We start from the raw sequence: 25,488 nt of genomic DNA, 5'->3' as shown, positions 1-25,488 counted from the left end.
AGAAACTTATATTTAAGAGTCTAAATTAAGGGCTGATATCTATGGACTTTTATCATGTTTTCGTGATAACAACCACTTGAAACACGATTGGCTATGACATTATGCTGACAAAAACAGTGCCTTTAAACAAAAGGTGTTTTATTATTTTAGTCACAAAACACACCCATTGCACAACCATCGATGACAACGATGCAGTTATAATCTTTTTTCCTCTTGACTGTATGTTTAAGGAAAAAGATCTCATAGTTCTACTTAATAACAACACTTTGGGTCAAAAGGTTTATTTTGTCCTGAGCTTAATGAAGATAGTTTGAATAAGAGAAGTCGTCTCATTCATTTCTAATGTACACTGAGTTTCATTGACTTCTGTGTCTAAGACATTCAGCCCCCATTTCTTTGCATCTTCCTAAAATAGTATCCCATCATGCTCTCTGCCTGCTGCTGGCGAGGGTACTGGTTCCTCCCGTGGGAATGCATGACCTTGATCTACTGTCCACACTTTGCTCTGCTCTTTGCTGATTGGCCTTCAAATTACAGCCTGATCCCTTGTCTGTTTTTGTGTAACATGTTGCTCTTTGAACACAAAGGGAACCCCCTTTAGCTGCGTCATAGGGTTTTCATGATATTATTATTATCTGGTCCATTTGATTTGGTCAAATATAACTGGATTGTTGCTTTGTAGGCTTTGATAATCAAGTTCATCTTCATCATCTCCAACATCAGGTATGAGTATTAAAACCATGCAAAGCTTCACCATCAACAGTTTCAAGGTTGAAGTTCTGTGTTTTTAAACACAAAACCACCTCAGCCCATTGGAGTGAAGAGTGAAGGAGACCAAATAAAAATATTAATACAGACACATAATACAAACAATAAAAAAAAAGGATCTTGGACCTCTATTGTACTCATCAGTATGTGTCTGTTTGTACAAAACTCTCTTTCCTAATATTTACATAACAATATCTTATTTCATAAACCGCCCACTGAAAGCATTTTGTTTTTCTGGAGATTAAATCTTGTTTACCATAACCAAACCCACTCTGCTGTGATTGTTCAAGGTTTGTCGTAGATCCCTGGAGTCTCCACCTACAAGGGACTCATTGTACAAACAAAGCTGGGTCTGATTACAATTGGGAAAAGTGAAGCCATTATTACATCATAATGTACTCCACTCTCTTAACCTCTGGTTCGCTAAGATTTCAGACGGGGGAGAACTTTATAAAGTAATAAGTTCAAATCATGGTCATGATGAGAGACTTACTGCATCTTGGAGAGAAAGACTTCAACATTTAAATTGAATTTGAGGTCAACAGATGAATGCAGAAAAGAGGGAGGAAGAATACAGTGTGAGAAAAGAGGAGAGTATAGAGTAGGGGGGCAGAGTCAAGGGAAGGTCATGGAGAGAAATCTGGATCCGTTGAGATAGTGGAGATCCTGGATCCAGCATCATCTCTGGAGGTGGAGCCCTGGAGCTGCTGGAGAGATATGGAACCTGTGAGTAAGTCTCGAGAGTTGGGTTTTCACGTAAGTTGCCCTTTAAATCTTGAGAAGTGAACCCAAGACCCAGACAAGACAAACCAAAGAATAGACCAAGACTACAAATAAGAAGTCTAAGAACTGGAGCACACTAGAACAACATTATATTTCCTGTTATGAGAAGTCGAGTAGATTACTTCCACTGACCTAAACTCCCGCTGCTGAACAACGATGAACAACATCTGTTTGCATCATTTCAAATTCACTGATCAATGCGTCCTCTCTTAAGCCATCCGTCACTCAAAGCGAGGACTGAACGGTGGAAGCTTCTCATCTGCATTGACAGCTCAAGCAGCTGCTTATCAGAACGTTCTAATGTTTCCTATCTTTGTTCCACCTTCAGGGCATGCATCCAGTTTGCCAGAGACGTTTCACAAGCATGTTACACTTCGCATTTACATTCTCCTCAGCTGCGCTACCACCGCTAACAACTGCTGTATGCTCAGTGTGACCCAGGAGTGATTTGTGTGCAGTTCGTGCATACCCTGATAAGAGGCCCTTTAGTGCATCCTTTGCTTCTTTTTTAATAATTTAATTTGCAGGATTTGCATGCCAAGGCAATGGCGCTGCTTGGGGGAATATCATGGCCCGTCTTCAAAAGGAGATCAGCACTCCAAGTACAGCAGGAAAAATGTGTAGGATGGCACTTTTTCGTCGGAGCAGGTAATTTGCTCCCTGACTAATCTGCGCAGATATGAAGAGGTTCAGCACAAAGAGCAGACTTTGGCTCAAAGGCTTGTCACGAAGCTCGAGAAATTAAAAATAAGGTGTATCAGCTGGCCCCGCGAGTCATGTCCGCGTGTACCCCCGTGTTCACAGCAGCTATTCCACCATCTGCATGGATGTGTGTGTTGACTGAGCACATTTACCGGAGGATAATTCATTCGCAGGAGATGTCAGCGAGAAGTATTAGCATTCTGCAATTATGTGTGTAGGATGATCGGAGGTGGAGGTTACACAAGGTTAAGAATCAAGTGTTACTGCAGTGATCCTGACGTACATTATACTGCTTCGCTTTTCCACACTATTGACTCCAAACTGAATTTTTGCATAAACTGACTCATTTTTGCATTTAAAATATTATCATTATCAGTGGCAGGAGCCAATCAATGTCATTGATTTCCTTCTGCTTCATCACGCCTACAAGAAATTCATTTTTCCATTTACTTCTCTACGCTTTTTAAACTGTGGGAGGAAACTGGAGTGCACAGCGGAGACCCATCCGAGCATGGGTACAATACAAAGTTACCTTAAGTTGAAACGAAAACCAATATAATCACCAACACTATGTTCTGTGATTCAGAACAGACACAATTCTATAACTTTCTCCTGCTCACAGAATTAAACCAGAATAAGTTTGTTTAACAGCCAGAGTGCAGGGTTTGTCTATGTCAAAATGTACCTCTATCCTTGGTCCATCAGTGTATTTTGTACTTGATTCTTTACATTTCTTGGTCAATTACAAGAAAGTTAAAGGATCCCTGTTGGACAAAACACCTTGCAGTTGACATCCTACATCAGACACCGTTTGTAACAGACCAGAAAGCAAGCAACACATTGGATTGTATACCTCTTGTATGATATAGTACAGGGCTATTCAATAAATATGTCCTGGGGGCCAGATATTTGAAAAGGAGGTACAGCCGGTCAAGCCATCTACTACTATTTGCTGTTGAATATGATGCAAACACATGATAAGATAAGGTAAGGTAAGGTAAAACTTTATTGATCTCATGTATTCACAGATTTAGAAATTGTTTTTTTTCCAATAGCCACAGAAAATACAGCAATTTTTCATAAAAAATAAATCAAAATAAAATAAGAACAAGAACAAAGAGAAATGAAGAGAAAGAACAAGATGATAAATGGATACACAGTATTAATAATAATTTAGTACTTATATATTGAATTAGGTTACTGCTCCTTATGTTATCCTCCTTGTTGATGGCACTCATCATGACACAAAAGGCACATTGGAATGCATCTGGCCTTTGATTTGTGTCGATATTTTCAATCAATTTTCTGTTTTCCATGTAAACTTAAATCTCTCAGAGAGGGCAGTTATCTAAACTGGAGCTCCTTGGTTTATCGTGAAATGCAGCCTTGATTTAAAGTGACGCCAACTGCCTCAGATCGGAAACTACACTGTAAGTGGCTATTTGTTAAGACATGAATTATTTATGGTTGAATCGACCACAGGCCACTCAAAATTGATTGATGGCTGGATCTGATTCACGGGCCTTAAGTTGAAAAGTTGACATGGTTTAAAAAAAACTTGATGGTGAGATAGTGCTCTTACACATGTAGATTGAGTTTGCTGGATTCATACTTTTAGGCTTATTTTTACTTACTGTCAAATACACAAACACTGCATACACGAATACACAACATGTTGCACGATGACACAATCTGATACCAGCCTGGGTTGAGACTGGTTATCTGCCTGGTAACAAAAGGTGAGACGTACAGACCAATGGACACCTGGATGGAGTGACCAGGAACGTAAAAAAAAGGTTGTGTAAATAAAATAAAAATAAATAAGAATAAATAAAATAAGCAACCAAGTTGCAGTGTCTGTGGAAGAACCTGGCTGATCTCCACTGCTTCTAATTATTGTCTCAGAACTGTGGAATAAATAACCAGAATATTCTTTAAGCCTGGTCATTCCTATACTAGTCACATACAGGGCCGGGTCTAGACAGGCATGTATGAGGGGGCAGCCACAAATCTTGAGGGGGCATTGTGCTGTTACTTACTTACTTACATGTAAGTTTGAGGGGGCACAACATTTATTTGAGGGGGCCAGGCCCCCTCTTGCCCCTGCCTAGACCCGGCCCTGGTCACATATATAATTATCTGGCGATACGATAAATATGACGTTACAGGAGCAATTGTAAAATATGTGACATTGCAAAATTTACCGACCATGTGACTCTTGATGAAGTTGTAATAGCTTTCATTTGTTTTGTCTTTTAGCTGCAGAGGACGTATTGACTGCTGTAACCTGGCGGCCAGAAGTTGAATTGCAACACAAAGATAAGTAAGTAAGTAAGTAATTAATATTCATAGAGCGCTTTTCCAGACCAGGGTCACAATATAACAATATAACTCTAATAAAATATATACTTAAAAGGTCAAGATAACACAGAGAATAACACAGGAGTTCCAGAAACTCAAGGAAAGCCTGCACGAATAAGAATGTCTTAAGATGTTTCTTGAAGGAGTCAGTAGACGGTGTTAATATCTGTATATTTATTGTAAATACAAATATTTGTTATTTTATTGTGTACACACTTTATGGACATATCAACCTTAAACAACTATGCTAAAAAAAATAAAACCTGATTTAAAAGAAAAAATAATACTAATACAGTATAAAGAAAATATTATACTGATACAGTGCAGTACAGTCGATACCGTATCGTGAACAGAATAAAAAAAAAATCTGGATATGAAAGTCCACCGATACTTTCTTTCACTTCTAATCAAACCCAGATTGATAGTTTAATACTTCAGACCTGCAGCAATAAAAAAAACATTGAAAAGGGACGGGATTCTTTAAAAAAAAAAAAGAGTAAATTTTTAAGTGCGCATCTGCACTATACCCACGTGTTATACCAAAATAGGATTATTTAAGAATATATATATTTATTTTTATAAATTTGTTTTGGTGCGACAGTCGTTCTTGTTTGTATGGAAACGTCCCCCAGTATTTAGATTCTCGCTTTTACTGGATCACATGTAATAATAACTTATTAAGTAAAAAAGGAACTAAACAGGTAAACGTCAACTTTTACATCATAAACGAACCGTGTCACTTTTGTATCACGTGGTGTTAACAACACTCATCCCGGAAGTTTCTGTTAGGAATACTTCAAGCTAAGATTTATACATTTTTTTCAAATAGATTTTGAAAACCATAGGTAAAACATTTGACTTTCTTAGTGGACGTATAACCTTGAATATGACATATATATAATCGTCGATATTTTCTTATTGGTCTTCTGCTATAGTCCATAAAGTGTTGAACGCGTTCGCGTGTTTTATTCTGAAGGTATGTACCGGAACTAGAAGTTGCTGATGTAACTTGTGACGCTTGTCCACAGGAAGAGCCGTACAAGCTACGAAACAAACAAATGAGAGCACGGATTCTTTCGTGTTTACCAGCCCAATATCACACAACGTTGCAGGAGTTCAAACCCCCTGCAGCCCACATGCTCCACCAGGCATGGCGGACAGGCAAGACAACGAGGTAAAGTGTGTTTCTTTCACCTGCTCCGTCAGTCAACACGAAACATGTTGTTGTTGTTGTTGTTGTGAGCTGCACCAACACTCAAAGTTATATTGCAAATGCAAAACATTGTGTATTATTGAAACCTAAAAGTGAGCAACTAGTGCGTCAATGACAATGAACGTTTTGACCAAAGAATATGGAATAAATGACAAAAGCTTCCCTTAAAAAAAGTTAAGTAACATCATGTCTCTGAGTCATGTGTTACACCTAATAGATGTTCCTCTTCTCGCCGGTATTTCAACCCTTCCTTTATCAGTTTGTTCCAACTTAAGAACTAGACTATCACGTGTAAATAAGAATCATCAATCGGTGTTTAAAGATGCATTGTATTGGCTGGTGTCAGGTGGAGGAGGCTGACCAGATCTACCTGCTGATGAAAGAGGAGTACAGGATCTCCAGGAATGTGCGTCTCGCCTGGTTTCTCGGCAAACTAAACCAAGTCATTTGGCCAGCTTCAAAACCTGAACTGGTGAGCGTCTCTAGTCATTCTTTTATGCCTGACGATGCCTTTGAATGTATGTATTAATACCGGTTTTAAACCTGCAGCTGAGCTCTAAGAACGAGTTGGACCTCCTGAGCATCTTGCCCAAAGGATGGCGGCAGGAATTCTCTCCAAACACGTATCCATACACGTTGGTGCCGTCCACGCGAGCCACCTTCCTGGCGCGAAGATACCGCTTCATCATAGAGTTGGACCTAAGCCCCTCCACTGGGATTGTGGTAATCCTTTTTGCTTATTTCTAAGATGGTGAGTAAATGCAGAAGCTGCACCATTTTTATTTATTCCCCCCTCAGGATGACTGCACAGGAGAGATGATCTTTGACGAGGTCTTTCATGCCCTTTCTCGCTGTCTTCTTGGCCTGGCCCAACCTTTTATTGTCCCCGGAACAGATCAACTGTTCAAACCAAAAATATTCATCACCATTTTGGTCTACTCGTCAATTATCGGTCTCAGTTTCCACCAGGTCAGTCTGAGCCAATGGTATTTGTATCATGGTGTTGATGTCATTTCTTTATTGTCATCGACACATTGTCCCGTTATGATGTAGTTAATTGTCTATAAAAAACATTTGTAGTCAAGATGAACTCTCTCCCATCTCTCCAGGTGTTGGTACAAGGATGCCAGCTGAACAGAACAAACCTGGACACATTTCTGATCCACATCTACCAGCAGCTCAGAGCGGTGGAGAGCAACATTGCAGAGGTTCTTAATCAGCAGCATGAACAGGCAAGTGCACCACCTATCATAACATGATGGCCAACTTCAGAGATGTATCTGGTAACATACAAATGAACTGGTTCTAATGACTGATCAGGTTCATGTTGTGATGATCAGATTATTTGTTAGTTGTGAGTTGTTGGTCAAATTTCATGGTCTTTGTTTTAAATTGCTCCTTTTTTGTTGCTCCTTTACTTTATGGCATCTTCATGAAAGAAAGGGTAACAAAAAGAGAACCAGCTGCGTGGACACCTACTGTAGCTCAGCTGATATACATAATTATATACATAATGACATTGCTTTGCCTCTACGTTTATTTGAGGCTCACATTTGAGTAAAAAACTTACACCATACTAAAGGAAACAAGTCATGCGCTTTAAGATGGAGAGATTCCGCCGCTTCTTCGTGCGTACTGCAGTCAGGATATCTCATTTAAAAAATAATATTGTTGTAACTCCTTCCCCCACTGTGTGTATTTATACTTTAATAATTGTTTTTTTTATTTAATCAACACTTAATCTATTATTTTTCTTATTTTATTTTATTTATTTAATTTCAATTATTTATTATTGTTTATTCTTATGTTTATTTTTCATTTATTATGGATGCTGTATGACTGTGTGTTCGTATTGTTAATCATTGCTGCTGTGGCATCCTTAAATGCGGTTAGAATAAAGGCATATCTCATTCTTACTTAATCTTTAAAAAGTCAGAATCCCTTATCTTAAAACTATGATGTCACACATGTTTTTTTGCCTTTATAGTCAGCAGATCAACTCCAGAGGTCAAATCTCAATAACATCCAGATGGATGGGCAGCCCCAGAGGAAGCAGGGGGTCTCGATGGTGTCTGCAGACATGGGACTCGTCAGTATGGTACGCCAGGGTATCTTGGCTCTCCAGCTGTTGCCTCCGAACTCCAGTGCAGGTGTGGTTTGTCCTCAGCAGAGTTTCTGCACAGTGATGCTCTCTAACCTTTCTCGCTCTTCCAGGAATCATTATCATCACAGATGGAGTGACCAGCGTTCCTGATGTAGCCGTGTGTGAAACTCTCCTCAACCAGCTGAGAAGCGGCACCATCACTTGCTCCTTTGTGCAGGTGCTTTTTTATACCAGTCAGTTGTTCGTCTTGTGTTCTGATACTAAGAGCTTGTTTGTGTAGGTGGGCGGGGCCTACTCGTACGACTGCAGCTTTGGCTACATCCCCAACGTGGAGCTGATGAAGTTCATCTCGCTGGCAACATTCGGCTCCTACCTACCAACGTGCCCGGAGCCAGACCTGAACAGCCAGGAGATGAATGCCTACCACAAAGCCTTCCTCACCTACTCCTTCCTCAAGACACCGGAGTCTATGAACTCGGAATACTTCTGCGGTGAGACCCTTTGTAATTGCGTTGTATAAATGTGGGGAAAAGACGCAACAATTAGTGTTGTGAAGATTGTCATCAGGAGCCATTCAATGACACTGAGCTTTCAAACACGATCAGTTAAATTGGCAAAAAAGTCTACACAGCATTTTATATGAAATCTGTTATGTAATGTTTTGTGATTTAAAAAAAAAAAATTAAATATTTATTATTTTTATTTTTATGGAGCTGTGAATAAAACAATTGCGCAATTGTTGTTATTTTGAATCTGTTTTATCTTAACTAGGGGTGTGTATTGACAAAAATCTGCCTATATGATATGTATCATGATACAGGGGAACTGATTTTAATATATTGTGATACTGTAGTAATAAGGATATATTTATAGTATTGTTGAGTGCTTGACTCTGGTGTTGCAGAATTTACAAACCACTCTTGACGAAGTCGTAACTTCTTTGATTTTATTTGAAACCAAAATATGTCCAAACATCAGCTTTAAAAGCTGCTGGAGTCGACTGTATCCTCTCATCCTCATGGCTGCTGTCATCTAGCCACCAAAAGAACAAACGCCGTGAATATTTGAAAAATCAAATTATTTGATCACACACGCTTCATTGAAATATTAACCCGTAAAATTACTATAATAAAAAATAAATGTGATTTAATAGCCATAAAATTTTACAAAAAATTGATAAAGTCGTATTGAATATTGATGCAGTATCGTAAAAAATGTTTCAATACTTAAGACTATTGTTTCTTTCTCTCACACCCCTAATCTTAATTATACGTGAGTGTAAAATGATTAGAGCAGCTTTGTCTTCTTCAACCGTTTGGGCGATCAAGTCACATGATACCCACACAAGTGTGAAAAGTAAACATTGAATGCCAAAAGCACTGTTTTTGTGAGTACTATGTCATATTAGGTACATAACTTGTTAGAGCTATCACCTGTTGAAGACATCACACCCAGCACTTACACTCTTATTTTTTAGAAACTTAAATGTACACATACACATTCTATAAAACGCAACACCTTTCTATCAACCAAAGGAAGATCTTTGTCAATTCCCCAAGCTACGGTCCACACACTTCCTGGTCTGGCCACAGATCCTGGTGATTTGCTCACAAGTACGGGTTAATGCTTTCATAAATATTATTGCATTAATGCAACTTCATGAAATGTCAAACATTTGCGACCAACTGGAAATCACACCAGTGAATATAAAAGGTCTTTAAAAATCTGAGTCGAAATGTGAATAGTGAATCAAACGCTGCCACCACCTGATGAACTCACTGAAGTTCTTCTTTTAGTTTCTCAGCACAAGTTGTTCAATGAGCACCTGGTGTCCGCCAGTGGAAACCCAGCACTGGTCATGAGGAGGAAGAAGCACACGGAGAAGGAGGTACACGCTCACCTGGTCAGCGTGGTGTCCGTGCGCCTCAGAGAGGGCTACACCATCAGGGAGATCAGCCTGACCAAAGGTCTGGAAAGAAGACTTTATTGTTAATAAATATCAACTGTATCGGTTCTTGTTATCTCTCTATATTGATCTTGGTCTGCAGGTGGAACTCAGCTGGAGGTGAAACTGGTGTTGCTGTGGAAACACAACATGCACATCGAGTATGTGGCAGCAGCCACTTGGCCGCTGGAGCCTTCCAATCGCACCACGAGAGTGGAGGTGACGATGGAGGGAAGCTACGACATATTGCACGACATCAGCTGCACCCAAAGGAAGCCCATCACCAGCCCGTACCGCACGACTGTCATCCGCCGCTTCTGGAACACGCTCCAGAGGTTTGACTCCACACAGAGATGCATTGTAGGATTTATTGCGATGTGACGTTCTGTGCTTTTTTTTTTCCACACAGCATCAATCAGACGGACCAGATGTTGGTGCACCTGCAGTCTTTTAATTCAATTCCTGAGAACTACACCATCCCTGAGAGCACAAAAAATGGAGTTCCACTGTTCTACATCCCTCCTGGATCCACTACTCCGGTACTGTGTCCAGACTTGACAGTGTCATGAAGGCGTGTTTAGTGTCAGCATTATACCTATTATATTAAATATTAAGTGCATAAATACACAATGCTGAATCGGCAGGAGCTCTAGACTAGTTTGTCTACAACAAGATGGTCTCTTATAGAGTTTGTGTTTTACTTATTTTCACTAATTCACAGGTGCTTTTTTAAAATAGACTTGACTGAAGAAAGCAGAGGGACATGTCAAAAGTGACATGCTAATGTTATTTCAGATGCAACCTTGTCTTTTCTTATAAAACCTCTTTTAGACAGTTAAAATAAATATAAATGAATTATTTACTATGTTATTATTTGGTATTATTTTTGTCTTTCTGAATGGTACAGTAACAAATGCTGTGTGCATGGTCCTGGGATTGGGAAACACTGGTTGAGGTGACAAACTGGTACATTTTGAAACACTCCTGCTGGATATCCATTGCCTTTAAAAACGGAAAAAACATGCAAACTATGACTAAAGTAAAATTGATTGTCCTTACGTTTTTTTTCATAATTTTACCTTGCAAACGTGAGGTTTGAAAAGGGCGTATGTTCTGCAGATACAGCTATCTTTGAATACAATGAGATGATTATATTCATTAGAAAATTTTACAAAATGTAAGTAAGTTATTTGTATTTATAGAGCGCTTTTCAAGACCAGGGTCACAAAGCGCTTAAACAATCAAAACAATATTCAATAAAATATATACTTTAAAGGTCAAGCTAACACCAACACAAACACAGGAGTTCCAGAAAATCAAGGAAAAGCCTGAACAAATAAGAAAGTCTTAAGATGTTTCTTGAAAGAGTCAGTTGATCATCAAACACAGAGTGAGAGGAAGATCGTTCCAAAGCTTAGGAGCAACAGCCTGGAAGGATTTCTCTCCTCTGGTCCTGAACCGTGTGCGTGGAACGTATCATTTTAAAATGAATACTAACTTTCCTCCATCTGGTTTCCTCAAGGTTCTGTCGCTGCAGCACAGTGGGTCCAAAGACTTCTCTCAATCCCAGTTTGCCTCATACTGGAAGCCTGTTCTCTCCATGGACGCCAACTTCTGGCAGAGATGGTTGCACATGCATCGTATCGCCATCATCCTTGAACACGACATGTGAGGCTCCTCTCTTTAATAGAGTCCGATTTTTTTTTTTAGTTTTCTGACGGATGTTGCCTTTTCTTTTAGGCCAGTACCCAAACATCTGCACACAGCTGGGAACAATGGACGCTACAGCACCATCCAGTGTCGAATCTCTCACTCAGCCCTGACTTCTCTGCTGAGGGACTGGAGCAGCTTCGTCCTGGTGGAGGGTTACTCGTATGTGAAACTAATTTACAGGTGAGAGGCGAGAAGCTGATCTTCACAACACAGAATACGTTCACAAAAAAAAAGTCAATGCTTTGCACAGAATGTTCATCAGTAACCAGAGATTGTGCTGCTCTTCCCAGTTTACCCGACCAGCCTCCCACCTCTTTCTACCTCGTGCGTCTCATTTCCAAGACGCCCTGCATTGTCCTGCGTCTAGGTTTCCCCATCGGAACACAAGCACATGTGAGGAATAAGGTACGGAGCCGATCTCAAAAATGAATATGATAAACCACGTGTTCAGTTGGACACACAATAACATGTTTTTTTCTAGATCGTGGACGAGCTGAGAGATCAGATCCTCAAACTTCGATTCCCGCACCGGGTTCAAAACAAAGAGGCCACCCCCAAGGCCAAAAGGAAGTTGGTCGGAAATCCGTCGCCTTCCAAGTCTCCCTCCATCGCCATACCTAAGCCCGCTCTGTCGGACAGACCTTGTGTGGTGGTGCTCAACAAACCTCTGGAGAAGCTTCTCATCAGGTCTGTGCTTCAAGTTATTTCAAATGTTCTGGTGACTTATTCCTTTCAATGAAACATAAATGCGAACCAAATAATCCAAGCCATGTGGGGGTCTGCTGAACTGAACTTGAATATCATGTGATATAAAGCTTATTGAAGTCTGAAAACATAACTATAACAACAGGTCTAACTATTTAGATGTTTGAGAGTCTAGTGAATTTAAATTTAAAAGGTGCCACTGGTCTCCCAAAAGGTACTCAACACAAATTGTTATATGGTTATAACAGCTGGCATCAAGATACGTGGATTAAAGTTCATCAGTTGATAAATATATCTGAAAGGATTTCTCTCTACAATGCAAAGAATGTAGTTTAGGGGGACCAAACACAATCTGTACTCGCCAATCTGTCTGTAACAGGTAGTTGGAGGCTCAACCTAACATTAATTTAGTTCTTAATGGAAGCCTCTGTATAACTGTTTACATTGATAATCTATTTTCCTTATCTTATCTTAAACACTGGCATCTTCTGAACGATGATCAGCTTTGATCTTTGAGTTCGACACGATGACTATTTAGCAGCAGATCTTTGGTCGAGCATATTATCACAGGTAAACTTAGTATGTTTTATTATTGCACATTATCTACTCTAGAGAAGACATGGGCAATGTGTGGCCGAGAGGCCCCTCTGACTGTATTAATGTGACCCTAATGAGGTAAAAGATAATGTAGCAACTAAGAATTGTATTGCATATCTTTTTTTAATTATTCTTTTATGGTCTCTAACTATAACTATAGTGTTTTTTGTTTTGGACTTTTTCCCTCTGATTTGGCATTTTTGTAAGTATTCATTGCCCCAAATAAAGATTTAAATTAATTCAAAAAAATATTTGGAAACAAAAGGCTTTTATAACGATTGAAAAAGTTGCATATAATATAATATATAATAACTTTAGCCTATTAAGATTATTTTTATAACTTGATTTTATACTTTTCGCTTTGTTTGATGGCCCCTACGGAAAAGACACTGTATAAAATTGTGGCCCCAGAGGAAATTTTAATTGCCCACCACTGGTCTGTAGGTACGACAAGTTGCCTTTGGACTTCAGGACTCCTTTCATCTTCAACATGGAAAACTTCCCGCAACCTTCCAACAGTGCTGTGCCATTAAGCATGGCCGCCAACCGCACGGCGTCTTCCACACTGGCCTCTCTGTCTCGCTACTTCCTGCACCAGCGCTGGGTGTGGGCGGTGCAGAGTTGTCAAGGCGCTGCTGTCGCCATGCAGGCAGTTGCCCACATCTTATCTATGCTGTCAGAGTGAGTGTTCGCTCCATTTGTACCTAAACTCTTTGAACTGATATATTAATATGAATTCTTAACTTTTGCTTGCTACACGTGTAGGATCCGTATCTCCGAAGGTTTTAATTTCGCTTCAAGCGGAGAGGGCATCGTCAACATGGTGATCGAGCTACCGATGAAGGTGAAGAAGTGTCGGATCTCGCACTCAAGTAAATTATAACTATGATGCTTAATACATGTAATTGTATTACAGGGCATGTCCAGCGACTCTGACTCAGAGAGTCACTCCTGCATTGTTCAGTACATTCTCTTCCCGCCTCACTGCACCTCCACTAAAGACAGGTATTACTGACGCTTTTGTGTTTTTTTTGTTGCGTCACTAAAGCTGGGTACTTCATCAAAATTTGATTTTAGTTTCTATTAACGGTAATGAGTGATGGTAATTGACTGTTATTATTTTAGATGCTCACTTCAGCACCACCCTGGTAAAATAACAATAAAGTGAATAATGAAGCCACTGCTAATTAACCTAAACAAGACTGAACCGCTGAATTTTTACGAAAAATAACTACTAAAATAGCTTCAGTGAGATGAGACGAGAAAACCTTCAGCACATTGCTGAAGATGTGGTGCATTCAATGACGTTGGAATGGCTATATTATATTCAAAGCCCTGGACAAATTAAATCCTGTGAAAAATGTTACCATGATTCACATACAATTTCAGGGATAAACTGAGAAAATCATCAATATTTTATTATTGTCATTATCTGTAGATTTTGTAGATTGTCAAATAAACAAGTAATTTACTATATATATTTTTTAATTTGTCAGGTTCTTGATTCACACAAATCTCAGAACTAATCTGAGTTATATGCAGTTTATGTGTTTTTCTACATGATCTTTCTAAACCGTTATTGTTTGTGTAACTAATGTAAACAGCATCACAGCCACAATCACGTATTTGTTGTTCCTGCTTGATTCCAGTTTCTCCACTGATGACGATAATGACACCGAGGTGGAGCCTGTGGATCTGGACACTGAGTTGAACTTGATCACAGAGTGTTGGGTGGAACCTCAGACGGGCACAGTCACAAACTGCACATGGCAACATCGCCACCTTGAGGGGCTCACATACGACCAGATTCCTCAAGCTGTGCGTAAAACCTTTTTCAGTTTTCAACTGCTGATAAATTAATCCTAACGATTTTGATATTTGGTTTTGAAGATCCTTCCACGTGATTTCAGCTGCATGTCCACCATGATGACGTTTGAGTATGTGAGTCAACTGTGTCAGAATAAGGACCAGTCCTTCTCACTGCCCATAGCAGTCAATGATGCCAAAGGTAAATATTTAAAGCTGATCAGGAGTTTTTTAAATTATGTATTTAAGGTTTTTTGTATGGAAACTTTTCACTTTTCCTCTTTCATCTACTTAATTTACCTCTTAGAATCACATGTCTTAAGGTGCCACTTTATTTACACATACATGTGGCAATCATCAAGGCCTAAAATAAAACTTTGATAAAAAAAACGGCAAAAAAAGCTTATAAATATTTATTTCACACTTTATATCAATTGTACATAAAAAGAATGATTTAAAACAATTAAAAACATTCAAATATGATATACATGTGCCTAATTACAAAATATTTGTTTCAAATTTAAGAAGATTCTAAAAAGAATATTAAAAAGTTATAATTAAATGTAATGTAATGAATGTCATACAGAATGAAAATGCATAGTTTCGGATGCAACAAAACAACATCAAATATATTGATCCAAAACAAAAACAATAAAACATTTATTTTTATTTTTCTCTGACTCCATAAATGACCTAGAAAAGTTTACCCTTAATGTCACATTAAAACTTTTGTCATTTCTTGACCTCTTGGTTGTGTTTGTTGTTTCCAGGTGAGGTCTCAGCACCGGAGGACACTATTCACATGGTTCCCTTTCACTTTGACCTCATTCAGCTGCTGCCAAAGTGCCAACAGGTGGAGCTCTTCTTTCTCACCTTCTGCAAAGGTACAATCACGCTCAAGTATCACTCAATGAGAAACCCCCCCACAAACTCTGTTGTTTTTCGTTTTGTTTATATTTTTCTATCGTGCAGATGCAGCAAATGAGGATCAGCTTCTCGGCGGTCCCTGCTTGCCCAACGAGCTGCTGCTCAGTCTCTTCCACAGCAGCCTGGAGCAAGATCTGAGTGATCGAGAGATCCCATTGGTCAACAATGATCACATCAGCTTCATGCAGCACATCTTGGAGCGTGAGAGGGAGGGTCACGTTGCACCGTTCTCTCTGCCTTTAATCAAAGGTGAGGGTTCAAGATCAGGATGAACCTGAACATTCCTGCAGACCTCGATCCAACCAGAGTTATGCTTGTTGTCGTGTTGCAGAGGAGTTTGTGAAGCCAGTGGAAAGACAGGAAACTGTTGCATCGTTCCACACAACCACAAGCAATAAAGAAGTAATGGGATCCTCCAGCACTTTACAGGTAAATCCCTTTATTAAAAGTTTAAAAAATTACCCCAAAGTATTCCTTGTTGATTCAAATCAGAAATAATGTGATATTTGTTCACGTTTTGTATCTTTGTGTCTGGAGTACTTGCTTTTCACAGAGAGAAACATTCTTTAGTATTTTTGGTATAATATGAAATGGATATTAATACATTTTTCAAATATATGTACCACTTGAACATGAAGTCTCAACATACATGTGCCAAGGAGCACATTGCAAGTGCTTTTGACAATATACTTACACAATATGATTGATGCAAAATTGTCTTCTCTTTATGCAAAAACTGTGATTTATGAACAAGAATCAAACTTTTATGTTATTATGCAGTCTTCTAATTCAGGGTTCAGCAACCTTTTTGCACTTCAGGTGGGTTAAATGACAGTGATGTTTTCATGGACCAACTTTCACATTTTAAAAATGGCAAAAATGAAAAAGCATTGCCTGCAAAAAGAAATGAACTTTAAGTATATTAAAACACACCAGCAAAAATACTGGATTAGTTTCTCTGCACCAAAATGGCCCCAAATAGAGGTTGTGTTTAAGTCATTTTGACTAGTTTGACTACAGGTTTATTTTATGAGAAAATCGGACTTAATTAAATCAAATTTCAGACTTTATTAATCAATACAAAAAAGAATGATGTCATTTTTATTCCTATTATCAAATTTCTCACAGACTGGGGTTGGTGACCATTGATTTTTGCCTGAGCTCCCCTTAAAGTTCGAACAATGTCACCCACTGTATAAATCAATAATAACATTTTTTTTAAATATATAGACAAGAACAACAATATATTGCGCATTCTGAACAGAGATGGATTATAGGATACAATACTAATTTTATCGGATTTTCTCATGGCAGTGATCCATATTTAGTGTTTACAAACCAACAAATACAAGGAGATCACCTCCATGGAGGATGAAATAAGAAGGAAAAACAGAAAGCGTGATCCACATTTGTCGAGTCATAATAATGATGTGTTGTTGCAGAGCTTCAGTAATGCAGACCTGGTGGATGAGGGACCTTTGCTTGCTGACAGAAGCTGCTCGGTGCCACAGTGGAGATGCTACGCCAAGCATATTGGTTCTCACCAGATCATCCTCACCTTCCTCCCAGCAACCTTCCAGGGTAGGCTCACTAATGCTGCTGCTGCTGCTGCTGCTAGTTATTGATTGAGTTTGTCATCGTTCACTAGACAGTTTGTTGCTGTAGGATAATTTAGGCAATGAGACAAAATAATGATACAATTAACAATTTTATTTGTTGTCATACTCTGAGAGTCTAAATGTTTGTTCATCTTATTGTTTTTCAGATGTATTGATGTTGATGACGTCGTGCCTGGAGACATCCCAGTGTCACCCGAGCACACAGGATGACGACACCCTGACTCCCAGCAACAAGTCACAGGCTGACTCGTTGTCCAGCGGTCTGGACAGGTCCGAGTCCAGCGTCGGTTTCGCCGACAGGATGCGAAGGAGCTCCAGCAGCGGTCAATTCACAGCCCGGTCACCGATGCTCTCGCCGCAGCCAGAGGGCCAGACCCTACCGGTCGAGTACCTCAGCGTGGATCCTGACAGCTGGGACAACGGAACGATGGAGGCCGAGACGCCGACTCGAGGCTCTGGTCAGTCCCGGGATGGAGCTCTGAACCCCTTTTTTTTGTTATACTTACACAAGTTTTGAATAATTAGAAATGTTTTCCATGACCAAATGTGAAGTTATATTCTGTATATTTGCGGATTTGTGCATGATCATGCTTATTTTAAACATAGCTTTTCTGAGAAAAATCATCTTCAGAATCAGAAAATGTTTATTGCAAGTATTCAAAACCAAACAGGATTTTCTTTTGTGTTGACCTTATAAAATAAAATTATAAAAACAAATGAACTAAGGAGAATAAAATAAAGTAAGGGTAATTGAGCTGATTAAATTGATCATTTTATAAAATTAAATAATTCATCAATTCATGGATGAATAGATAATTTAATCGAATAAATAATCGTATTAAGTTAAAGCAGCCTTTGAACTATTTCTCTATTTTCCGTTTTTATCCTCCAGGTGGTGGCGACAGGGAGGGAGTTCAATTCTCTGAACCCAACAGAGAAGATTTCCGCATCAGCTTCAGCCGGCAGGTTTCCCAGGAGAACAGCAACCAGTTCAAGTGTCCAGTTTACGTGTACAGCTGCTCACTGGAGCACCTGAAGGAGCAGCTGGTGCACCCCAACCCGAGCCGTCAGCCCCGAGACATCTTCTTCAGGTACTGACCTAAGCAGACGGAGACATATTTGACACAGGAGCTACGCTCCGAGTCTCTTTCAGAGGAGAGAGAGGAGTGAAAGTAAGTTTTGATGTGTGTGGGAGTTCACTCTAATGATTCACGTTGAAGCGAAGGCTTTTTTTATGTGACTCGGTCCATTTTTGAAGTGGAAGGGAACGAAACCTGAAAGTCAAATGTCTACTGTGTGACAACATTTGATGTGCAGCTGTTAACATGTCTGTCTTTGGTTGTCTCCACGGTTGGGAGTAGACCTCGAGATGCTGGGTCCTGGGAGATGTATCAGCAGATGAAATTCAGGTAGCACTGCTCAACTCGGTTCTTGCTCTCCTTCCGTCTCTGGTGAGGTGCTGCGTTCACCCTGAGGATTTGCTTCTCCTTGCTGGACTGTCAAAAGTGTTGCTGATCTGACTCCCTGCCACAGCTGTCTGTCTCTCCACACGCAAAGCACACCTAGCATGTCAAGATGCACACACAACTGTACCCCCAATAACCTGAACCCTGACTTACACCTGCTTTTAAGCAGCACTTTGTAAGATTTAACGCATTAGTTTCTGGCTCCACCCGGTGGTTAATGAGTATATTTACTGTTGTAATGAATGTGCTGAAAAGTCCATCACCGCTGCAATGTGTTTGCATTACAAGAGAGAACATGGGTTTAGTCGTCCTCCTGTTTATTCTCTTGAACATTTCAAAAAGTTCACTCGGTACTTTAGCCATTATGGAAATGAATTCAAACTCTGTCTCCATTCCTCTTATGGGAAGCTCTCATGGTCAACCAAAGCTGTAATAGGAAAGCTCAAAATTGGTCATTAAAAACCATCTCAGGAAATGCTAAAGACGTACTCGATCACACTGCAGAAAATCATTTGACACCATCTCACTCTTCCTTCCAAGAATGACCTTTGACTCCCAATTCCTAAAACACACTTGCACAGAAACTCACTCTGATGTTCATAGTGAAGCGTTGAAAAACACTCACACTGAAGCAATGTTTAAGTGTTTGTAAGAACATTTGAAACTTTGTGGGAACACTTGAGTTGTCACCTTCTCATTTATGTTCAGAAGATGAGGGAGACTAATGACTGATGACTAGTTCTTATAAAATATGGGTTAATAAATATAGAGGGCTGAGAGGTCGCTCAGTGCTATGTTTTACTTTGTGCCTAATATCAAGATTCTCGAGTTTTTAATCGCCATTTAATTTAAATTTATTTTTTTTGGGTATAACTATCCGAGTCATTGTAGTTTGACCAACACAACTTATGATAGAATCAACACATATAGTACAACTACTTTTTTGTAGGCCATATTATGAGGAACTGAGAGTAATCGTTTGATACATTAATTTATTTAAATGAAATGTATTTATTTAACTTTTCCACTGTAAAAATAAAAACATTAGATAACACAGCACTGCACAACATAAATGGATAATACAGCACAAAATAAAATGACAATGAATAATAATGACATAACATTGGATACCCCAATTGAATATAAAACCATATACATTTCTTTTACTTTTTAATATGAGCAAAAAAGAAAAAAGTCTGTGTAAGGTGATTTGCTTTTGCTGCCAATTCCTTTGGAGTCAGCGTGTGTGATTCTGCATTAAATTGACTTGCCAGCAGCCAAAAATGAATATAAAACACAAAAATACAAGTTTACTGAATCAAAACCCTCTCATTTAGGAAAATGCATTGTTTAACCCAAAGATCAGTCTCAGTAGCTGATGATGACATTGTAGAGAATGATTAAAATGTTTGAAAAACAATGAAGACATGTTGCAGAGGTGTTGGAATAAGTGTCGTACGACCCAAGATAAAATGGTTTGACTATGAACGATCTGATGTAGTTCATTTATGGTATGATTTTAAAGAAAATATTTAGTTCTGACAAAGTTTGTCCACGATGAAAGTGATGCTTTGGTCAATCTTTTCATGTGATCCCGACACACACACAACAAATACATTTTCTTTCTTTGTGTATATATGCTCTACTTAATGACATGTGCGTTTCTATTTGCAGTCAATGAACATAAATGTTGATGTTTGATTGTTGCCTTTGTGTTTAAGACTCATGAATATCCAGCTGTCACTCACAGGCTTGTTGGTCTTTCTCACTACAGAGAACTTAGTGCTAAAATGCTTTGGCTTTCGACTCTAATCCATGTATATTTTTGATGTATTCCAGCCAAATTGGGGTCATTTTGGATCCACTGGCCACACCAGGGCAGACAAGGACGTTTGGCATCATTCTATGTTTCTAAATGTTACAGGTCACTGTCTCAGGACCGAAGCAGTCCATCTCCCTGGTCTGAACTTCTGGCTCAACCGCACAAAAACAAGGAGTTGGCAAACTACTGCGGCCTGCTGCAGGAGCATTACCACCACAGCTTCGTCAAAGGTGACATTTCTTGAGAGTCCATCCTTCTTTTTGGTGTTTATAACAACATGTGCTTGCAGGTGTTTACAGGAGCCTGCAGCAGTCTTACAACATCCACTCCATGGATGTTTTGTTGGCCATGGACTACTGTGAGGAATCCCTGCAGGAGATCGACATCACTTCCTTCCTGCAGACCCTCTGCGGACACATCAGGGTTTTCAACGAGAGTGGAGGTTCCTCCGCCTACAGCCCTCCCACCTTTAGCATCGGAGACGTTGTGCTAGAACGACCGGATGTCAAATCCATCCTCACCCCCTCCAACAGGTAAACTTGTCATAAAGTAGAAATAGGAGGTAGGTAGGGGTTTAAGAAATTATCAATTCCCTGATATATTATGCTTTTTTTTTTTTCAACCGCATGCATTATCGATTACATTTTACCTTAAAAATAATAATTATTTATACATTTGTTTTTGTTTTTAAATCGTTTGGAATTTTCTATCATAGTTTTTAATGTACATTTCAATAAGGTCTGTGTAAAAAAAAATAATAAAGTCATTGTTTATTTACAATTAGTGTACAAAAAATCAAGGTGTTTGTTAATTTTTGTGTTGCAATTAAACTTCCTGCCCAGTCATTACGTACTCCGAAGCTAAAGGAGCAACAAAATCATGTGATGACTGAGGACGAGAGGATACAGTAGACTCCAGCAGATTTAAAAGCTGATGTTTGGACATATTTTGGTTTCAAAACAAATGAAAGCAGTCACGACTTCGTCAATAGTCATGTGGTCTCAAACCCAGGTCCAGGTTTTGGATCCAACCATTCAACTAAGTATAGTTGAACCAATCAGGTGTCTGAAGACTGAAATCAGTTGATTGACATTCAGGTGCTACTTGTTTAAGCTAACACCTGATTCGTTAACTTATGTGTGATTGACTGGTTGTAACAAAAACCTGCAACATCTCTGTTCTTTTTTGAATGGGTTTTTAGACCCCTGGTCAAAATTCATCTGGTCCGTAAAATTCTGAAACAGCAGAGTCAAGTACTCGAACAATACTACCATAAATCCTTTTTATATGATTAATACCGTCCTGCAGATTCTTACACACGCCTAAAAAGAAAGAAAATGTTTCCCTTGGATTTTGATACATAGATTCTTTAATAAAACCAGGTTGTTTTTGATTTATGCCTCTTCAACGTTTTCCTTCAGCGTTGAAGTGGAGGATGCAAGTGAAGCTGACTCTCGAGAGAAGTCTACTCCTGCCGCATCTCTATTGGACCCAGATGATCCCAGAACTTCCAAGATGCCAGCATTCCCTCTGACGCTGCTCTGGAGTCAGCCCAAATGTGAAGTTTGTCCAGATCTGCACAAGATCATTCAGGTGATGCACCCTGACTATTACAGTGATTACAGTCATTTTCTGAATGTATTACCATCACAGAGAGATTCTATTCATGAATAAGAATATTCTCTAGTGCCTAGTATGACAAATATTTCTCTCAATTGCTGCATAAGAGTGTCACATTCTGTGTTCTCACATTCTTGTCTCTGATCTCATTGACAGGATAAATTCATGGCGACTGTGTCTCAATACTTCAAGACTGTTCCGTCAAATCCACATTACTTCTTTTACTGTCCTTTATCCAAGAAAGAGGTGAGTGGAAGTTATTTGAGTAGTACGTTCATCCGTAGTGTTAAACCTTTCTTTTATTTATCATCTTTTCAATGCATTAGTTTCATTCGATTTGTGTCAACAGTGAGCATTTGCTTTAATTTAAAGTACAAAGAGCAACGAGGACCTGTTCGAGTCAAACTGCCTAAATTAAAAGAAAATAATGTAACACTTTTTAGCAATAATGGTAATTGTCATAATTATTATTATATTTTTGATATTATTTGATATTAGCTCGGTATAGTTCAGTAGCTACAAGTATTTAGAATGACGAGTAAATGCCAGGTTTGTTACATAAATTACAGAAAACATATCCACGTGTTGTGATTTCTGTCAGCAGGATGAGTCCGAGGACAGCGAAGACATTGAGAGGAAACCCAGTATGGAGTTGGTGTCAGATGCAGAGCCAGCTACTGAGGACGGTGAGCAGGTTTATTCCCCACATGAATGGTTAAAAATAAAGAAACGTTAACATCCAGAACCACTTGTTCTGCATGGAAATAAGATGCTGATGTTGAATCATGAACAGAAAATTAAATCTCGTCATTAAATAACTAATTTTGCTCTAATTTACACGTGTCAAACCAAGTCATTTTATTTGGCCCGCTCGATGGTAGGCCCAAAATCAATTAAGTGTAGATGCCAGTGTTTAAGATAAGATAAGGAACAGAGATTATGGATGAGAATAATTATACATAAAATTGCTTGATGCTGAAGGAAATTAATTAGTTTGATAAATGGGCGCAAACTTAGATATATTTAAGATAAAGTCAGCCTCAAAGAATGTTAAAAAAAAAAGAAAAAAACTCCTATTACCAGTCAAGTAAATATAAATTTATTTTCGCCACTTGACCTGCTAAAAGATTTCGGCCCCTCCTGTGATTGATTTTGACAGTGTGATCTGATGTCTCAGGCACACAGAAAGTAAGTAAGTAAGTAAGTAAGTAATATTTATTTATATAGCGCTTTTCGAGACCAGGGTCACAAAGCGCTTAAACAATCAAAACAATACTCAAAATAGTACATACTTTAAAGATCAAGATAATACTGAGAACAACACAGGAGTTCCAGAAAATCAAGGAAAAGCCTGAACAAATAGAAACGTCTTAAGATGTTTCTTAAAGGAGTCAGTAGATCCATCAAGCGCAAAGAGAGAGGAAGATCGTTCCAAAGCTTAGGAGCAACATCAGTTGGATCAAAAGAGCAGTTGAGCTGTATGTCATCAGCAAAAATGTGATAAGAAAGACATCATTAGTTGGTAATTACTCTGATCTCTGCAGACAACATGCTGGGCTGCTGCATCATGACGGAGAGTGACACCGACTTGGTGGTGGAGTACGAGGATCAGCCGGCTGGCGGGTCCCAGGGCGGGGAAAACCGCTCTTTGTCCGACTCCAACACGGTCAATCAAGACCAGGACTCCTTCAGCATCCTGGACGGAGACTCTCTGCTGGAGGTGGACCTGACTCAACTGGACATGCCTCCGCTGTTTGTTCACGTCACCTGCTCCGTCAGCATGAAGAGCTGCCACGGATCCACGCCCATCCAGACACTGCCCACGTGTCTCGGTGAGTTGAGAGTGTTTTGACGCTATTCCGATGATGCATGTGTTTTTGATCTCAGGTGAGGTCCTTTCCTGTCTGGAAAATTACAAAGAGCTCCAGACTCTGGACTTGAACGATCTCTCTGTGACGTTGGACCTGTTTGTTCTGACGCTGCCGCTAGAGATTGAAGTGATCAACGACTTCCATCACAACAGGTGAGTTTATATACGGCCAGACATGTGAACTTGAACACACCATCATTTGTCAAGAGCTTAACAATATCGGTAAAATAAACATTGCAGTTTCTCTGTTTAATTAATTCATATTAATCACATTTTCAGGTTAGTTTTTAAATAGGAAGCTGATGTTGGGATGTTTTAAGACATCCTTTGTTCCTTCTGTCATTAGATTCTAAAACAGATCTCACCCTAATGCTCAACATGGACTTTTACTTTTTGTCTGCAACTTTTGAATTTCGTATTTATTTATTGTATTTATATATTTATTTGAGTGTCTTACATGTATGTATGGATGAACGTGTTATTGCTGCTGGACAACAGAATATCTCCTTCCCGGGGATCGATAAAGTATCTACAACAACAACTACAACAAGATATCTGTAAAGAAACAAACGTGACTCGTCCTCCTCTCTGTGTGTGCAGATACACTTCAGAAAGTAGTGTGTCACTGAACCGCTCTCCAGGCCAGCCGTCTTCCTACAGGTCGGACGAAGAGTTTATGACCGTCCTAGATGGTCTGAGGGGAGCCGGACTGGACGGGTAAGATGGCTTTCGTCGTAACGCGTGATTATTATTGTATCTTTGAATAGTTTTGACTTTGGTTAGTACGTTTTTCATATCCACTTTCGACTTTTTGTAATGTTTTGTATTTAAGTTATTTGGTAGGTTTGTTAAATTGTTTGAGGAAAAATACATTTTCTCCAATTATGCGTGACGGGTCGACTAAATAATTGCCACATTTTTTTCAGGGTCTCAGGTGAACCTTTATCTAAACTCCCAGAGCCCCACAGAGTTGCCATTTTGGCTACAATGGATGAGGTGAGTGTTTTTGCAAAAGTCCAATATATACAAGAACTAGTTGTGTTAACGTTTCAAAGTTCCACTTGTCTGTTTTAGTTGAACCGATCAGGTGTCTGAAGACTGAAATCATTTGATTGAAATTCAGGTGCTACTTGTTTAAGCTGATTCGTTAACTTATGTGTGATTGACTGGTTGTAACAAAAACCTGCAACATCTCTGTTCTTTTTTTGAATGGGTTTTGAGACCCTTGGTCAAAATGTATGTGCTCTGCAAAGTTCTGCAACAGCAGAGTCAAGAACTCTTTAGGAGAACATTGTTGATGGAAACTTCTGAGCTATAGTATGTATCAAATTTACTTAACCACATATAATATTATTATAATTTTGTCACTGCTTTTTTCTTCATCACTCCATGTGCGAGGAAGAAATGCGAGTTTTAGTCTTTGTGCCAGTAACTGGTCTCCAAGGTTGTTTTTTTGGTGAAAACCTA

The 25,488-nt window shown here is 39.2% G+C and overlaps 1 protein-coding gene across 11 annotated transcripts in view; it reads left to right on the top strand.

Annotated features, from left to right (window-relative positions):
• The first annotated feature begins 5,651 nt into the window (after window positions 1-5,651).
• szt2 (SZT2 subunit of KICSTOR complex) overlaps window positions 5,652-25,488 on the top strand; it is a 62,107-nt gene continuing 42,270 nt past the window's right edge. For 5 of the 11 annotated variants that reach the window (XM_087783833.1, XM_087783832.1, XM_087783835.1 and 2 more), the window contains exons 1-36: window positions 5,652-5,788; window positions 6,174-6,299; window positions 6,377-6,550; window positions 6,626-6,796; window positions 6,937-7,063; window positions 7,819-7,977; window positions 8,042-8,148; window positions 8,212-8,422; window positions 9,728-9,898; window positions 9,980-10,211; window positions 10,286-10,415; window positions 11,399-11,544; window positions 11,617-11,769; window positions 11,880-11,994; window positions 12,071-12,276; window positions 13,336-13,572; window positions 13,657-13,735; window positions 13,808-13,896; window positions 14,541-14,709; window positions 14,782-14,899; window positions 15,468-15,581; window positions 15,670-15,873; window positions 15,956-16,053; window positions 17,067-17,205; window positions 17,390-17,701; window positions 18,136-18,334; window positions 18,605-18,652; window positions 20,634-20,761; window positions 20,821-21,064; window positions 21,953-22,124; window positions 22,308-22,397; window positions 22,753-22,837; window positions 23,696-23,983; window positions 24,039-24,174; window positions 24,622-24,738; window positions 24,948-25,017. In XM_087783833.1, coding sequence (XP_087639959.1) covers window positions 5,765-5,788; window positions 6,174-6,299; window positions 6,377-6,550; window positions 6,626-6,796; window positions 6,937-7,063; window positions 7,819-7,977; window positions 8,042-8,148; window positions 8,212-8,422; window positions 9,728-9,898; window positions 9,980-10,211; window positions 10,286-10,415; window positions 11,399-11,544; window positions 11,617-11,769; window positions 11,880-11,994; window positions 12,071-12,276; window positions 13,336-13,572; window positions 13,657-13,735; window positions 13,808-13,896; window positions 14,541-14,709; window positions 14,782-14,899; window positions 15,468-15,581; window positions 15,670-15,873; window positions 15,956-16,053; window positions 17,067-17,205; window positions 17,390-17,701; window positions 18,136-18,334; window positions 18,605-18,652; window positions 20,634-20,761; window positions 20,821-21,064; window positions 21,953-22,124; window positions 22,308-22,397; window positions 22,753-22,837; window positions 23,696-23,983; window positions 24,039-24,174; window positions 24,622-24,738; window positions 24,948-25,017 — 5,388 coding nt within the window. In that variant the 5' untranslated portion in view covers window positions 5,652-5,764. Of the gene's footprint in view, window positions 5,789-6,173; window positions 6,300-6,376; window positions 6,551-6,625; window positions 6,797-6,936; window positions 7,064-7,814; window positions 7,978-8,041; window positions 8,149-8,211; window positions 8,423-9,727; window positions 9,899-9,979; window positions 10,212-10,285; window positions 10,416-11,398; window positions 11,545-11,616; window positions 11,770-11,879; window positions 11,995-12,070; window positions 12,277-13,335; window positions 13,573-13,656; window positions 13,736-13,807; window positions 13,897-14,540; window positions 14,710-14,781; window positions 14,900-15,467; window positions 15,582-15,669; window positions 15,874-15,955; window positions 16,054-17,066; window positions 17,206-17,389; window positions 17,702-18,135; window positions 18,335-18,604; window positions 18,653-20,633; window positions 20,762-20,820; window positions 21,065-21,952; window positions 22,125-22,307; window positions 22,398-22,752; window positions 22,838-23,695; window positions 23,984-24,038; window positions 24,175-24,621; window positions 24,739-24,947; window positions 25,018-25,488 lie in introns of all 11 variants that reach the window. The other 6 variants (XM_087783839.1, XM_087783830.1, XM_087783840.1 and 3 more) reach the window with 4 other exon arrangements.

Source organism: Callionymus lyra, chromosome 2 (assembly GCF_982586985.1).
Source record: "Callionymus lyra chromosome 2, fCalLyr1.hap1.1, whole genome shotgun sequence".
NCBI classification, from domain to species: domain Eukaryota; kingdom Metazoa; phylum Chordata; class Actinopteri; order Syngnathiformes; family Callionymidae; genus Callionymus; species Callionymus lyra.
Note: the sequence above shows the minus strand (reverse complement) of the source record. Positions and strands in the feature narration are given on the sequence as shown.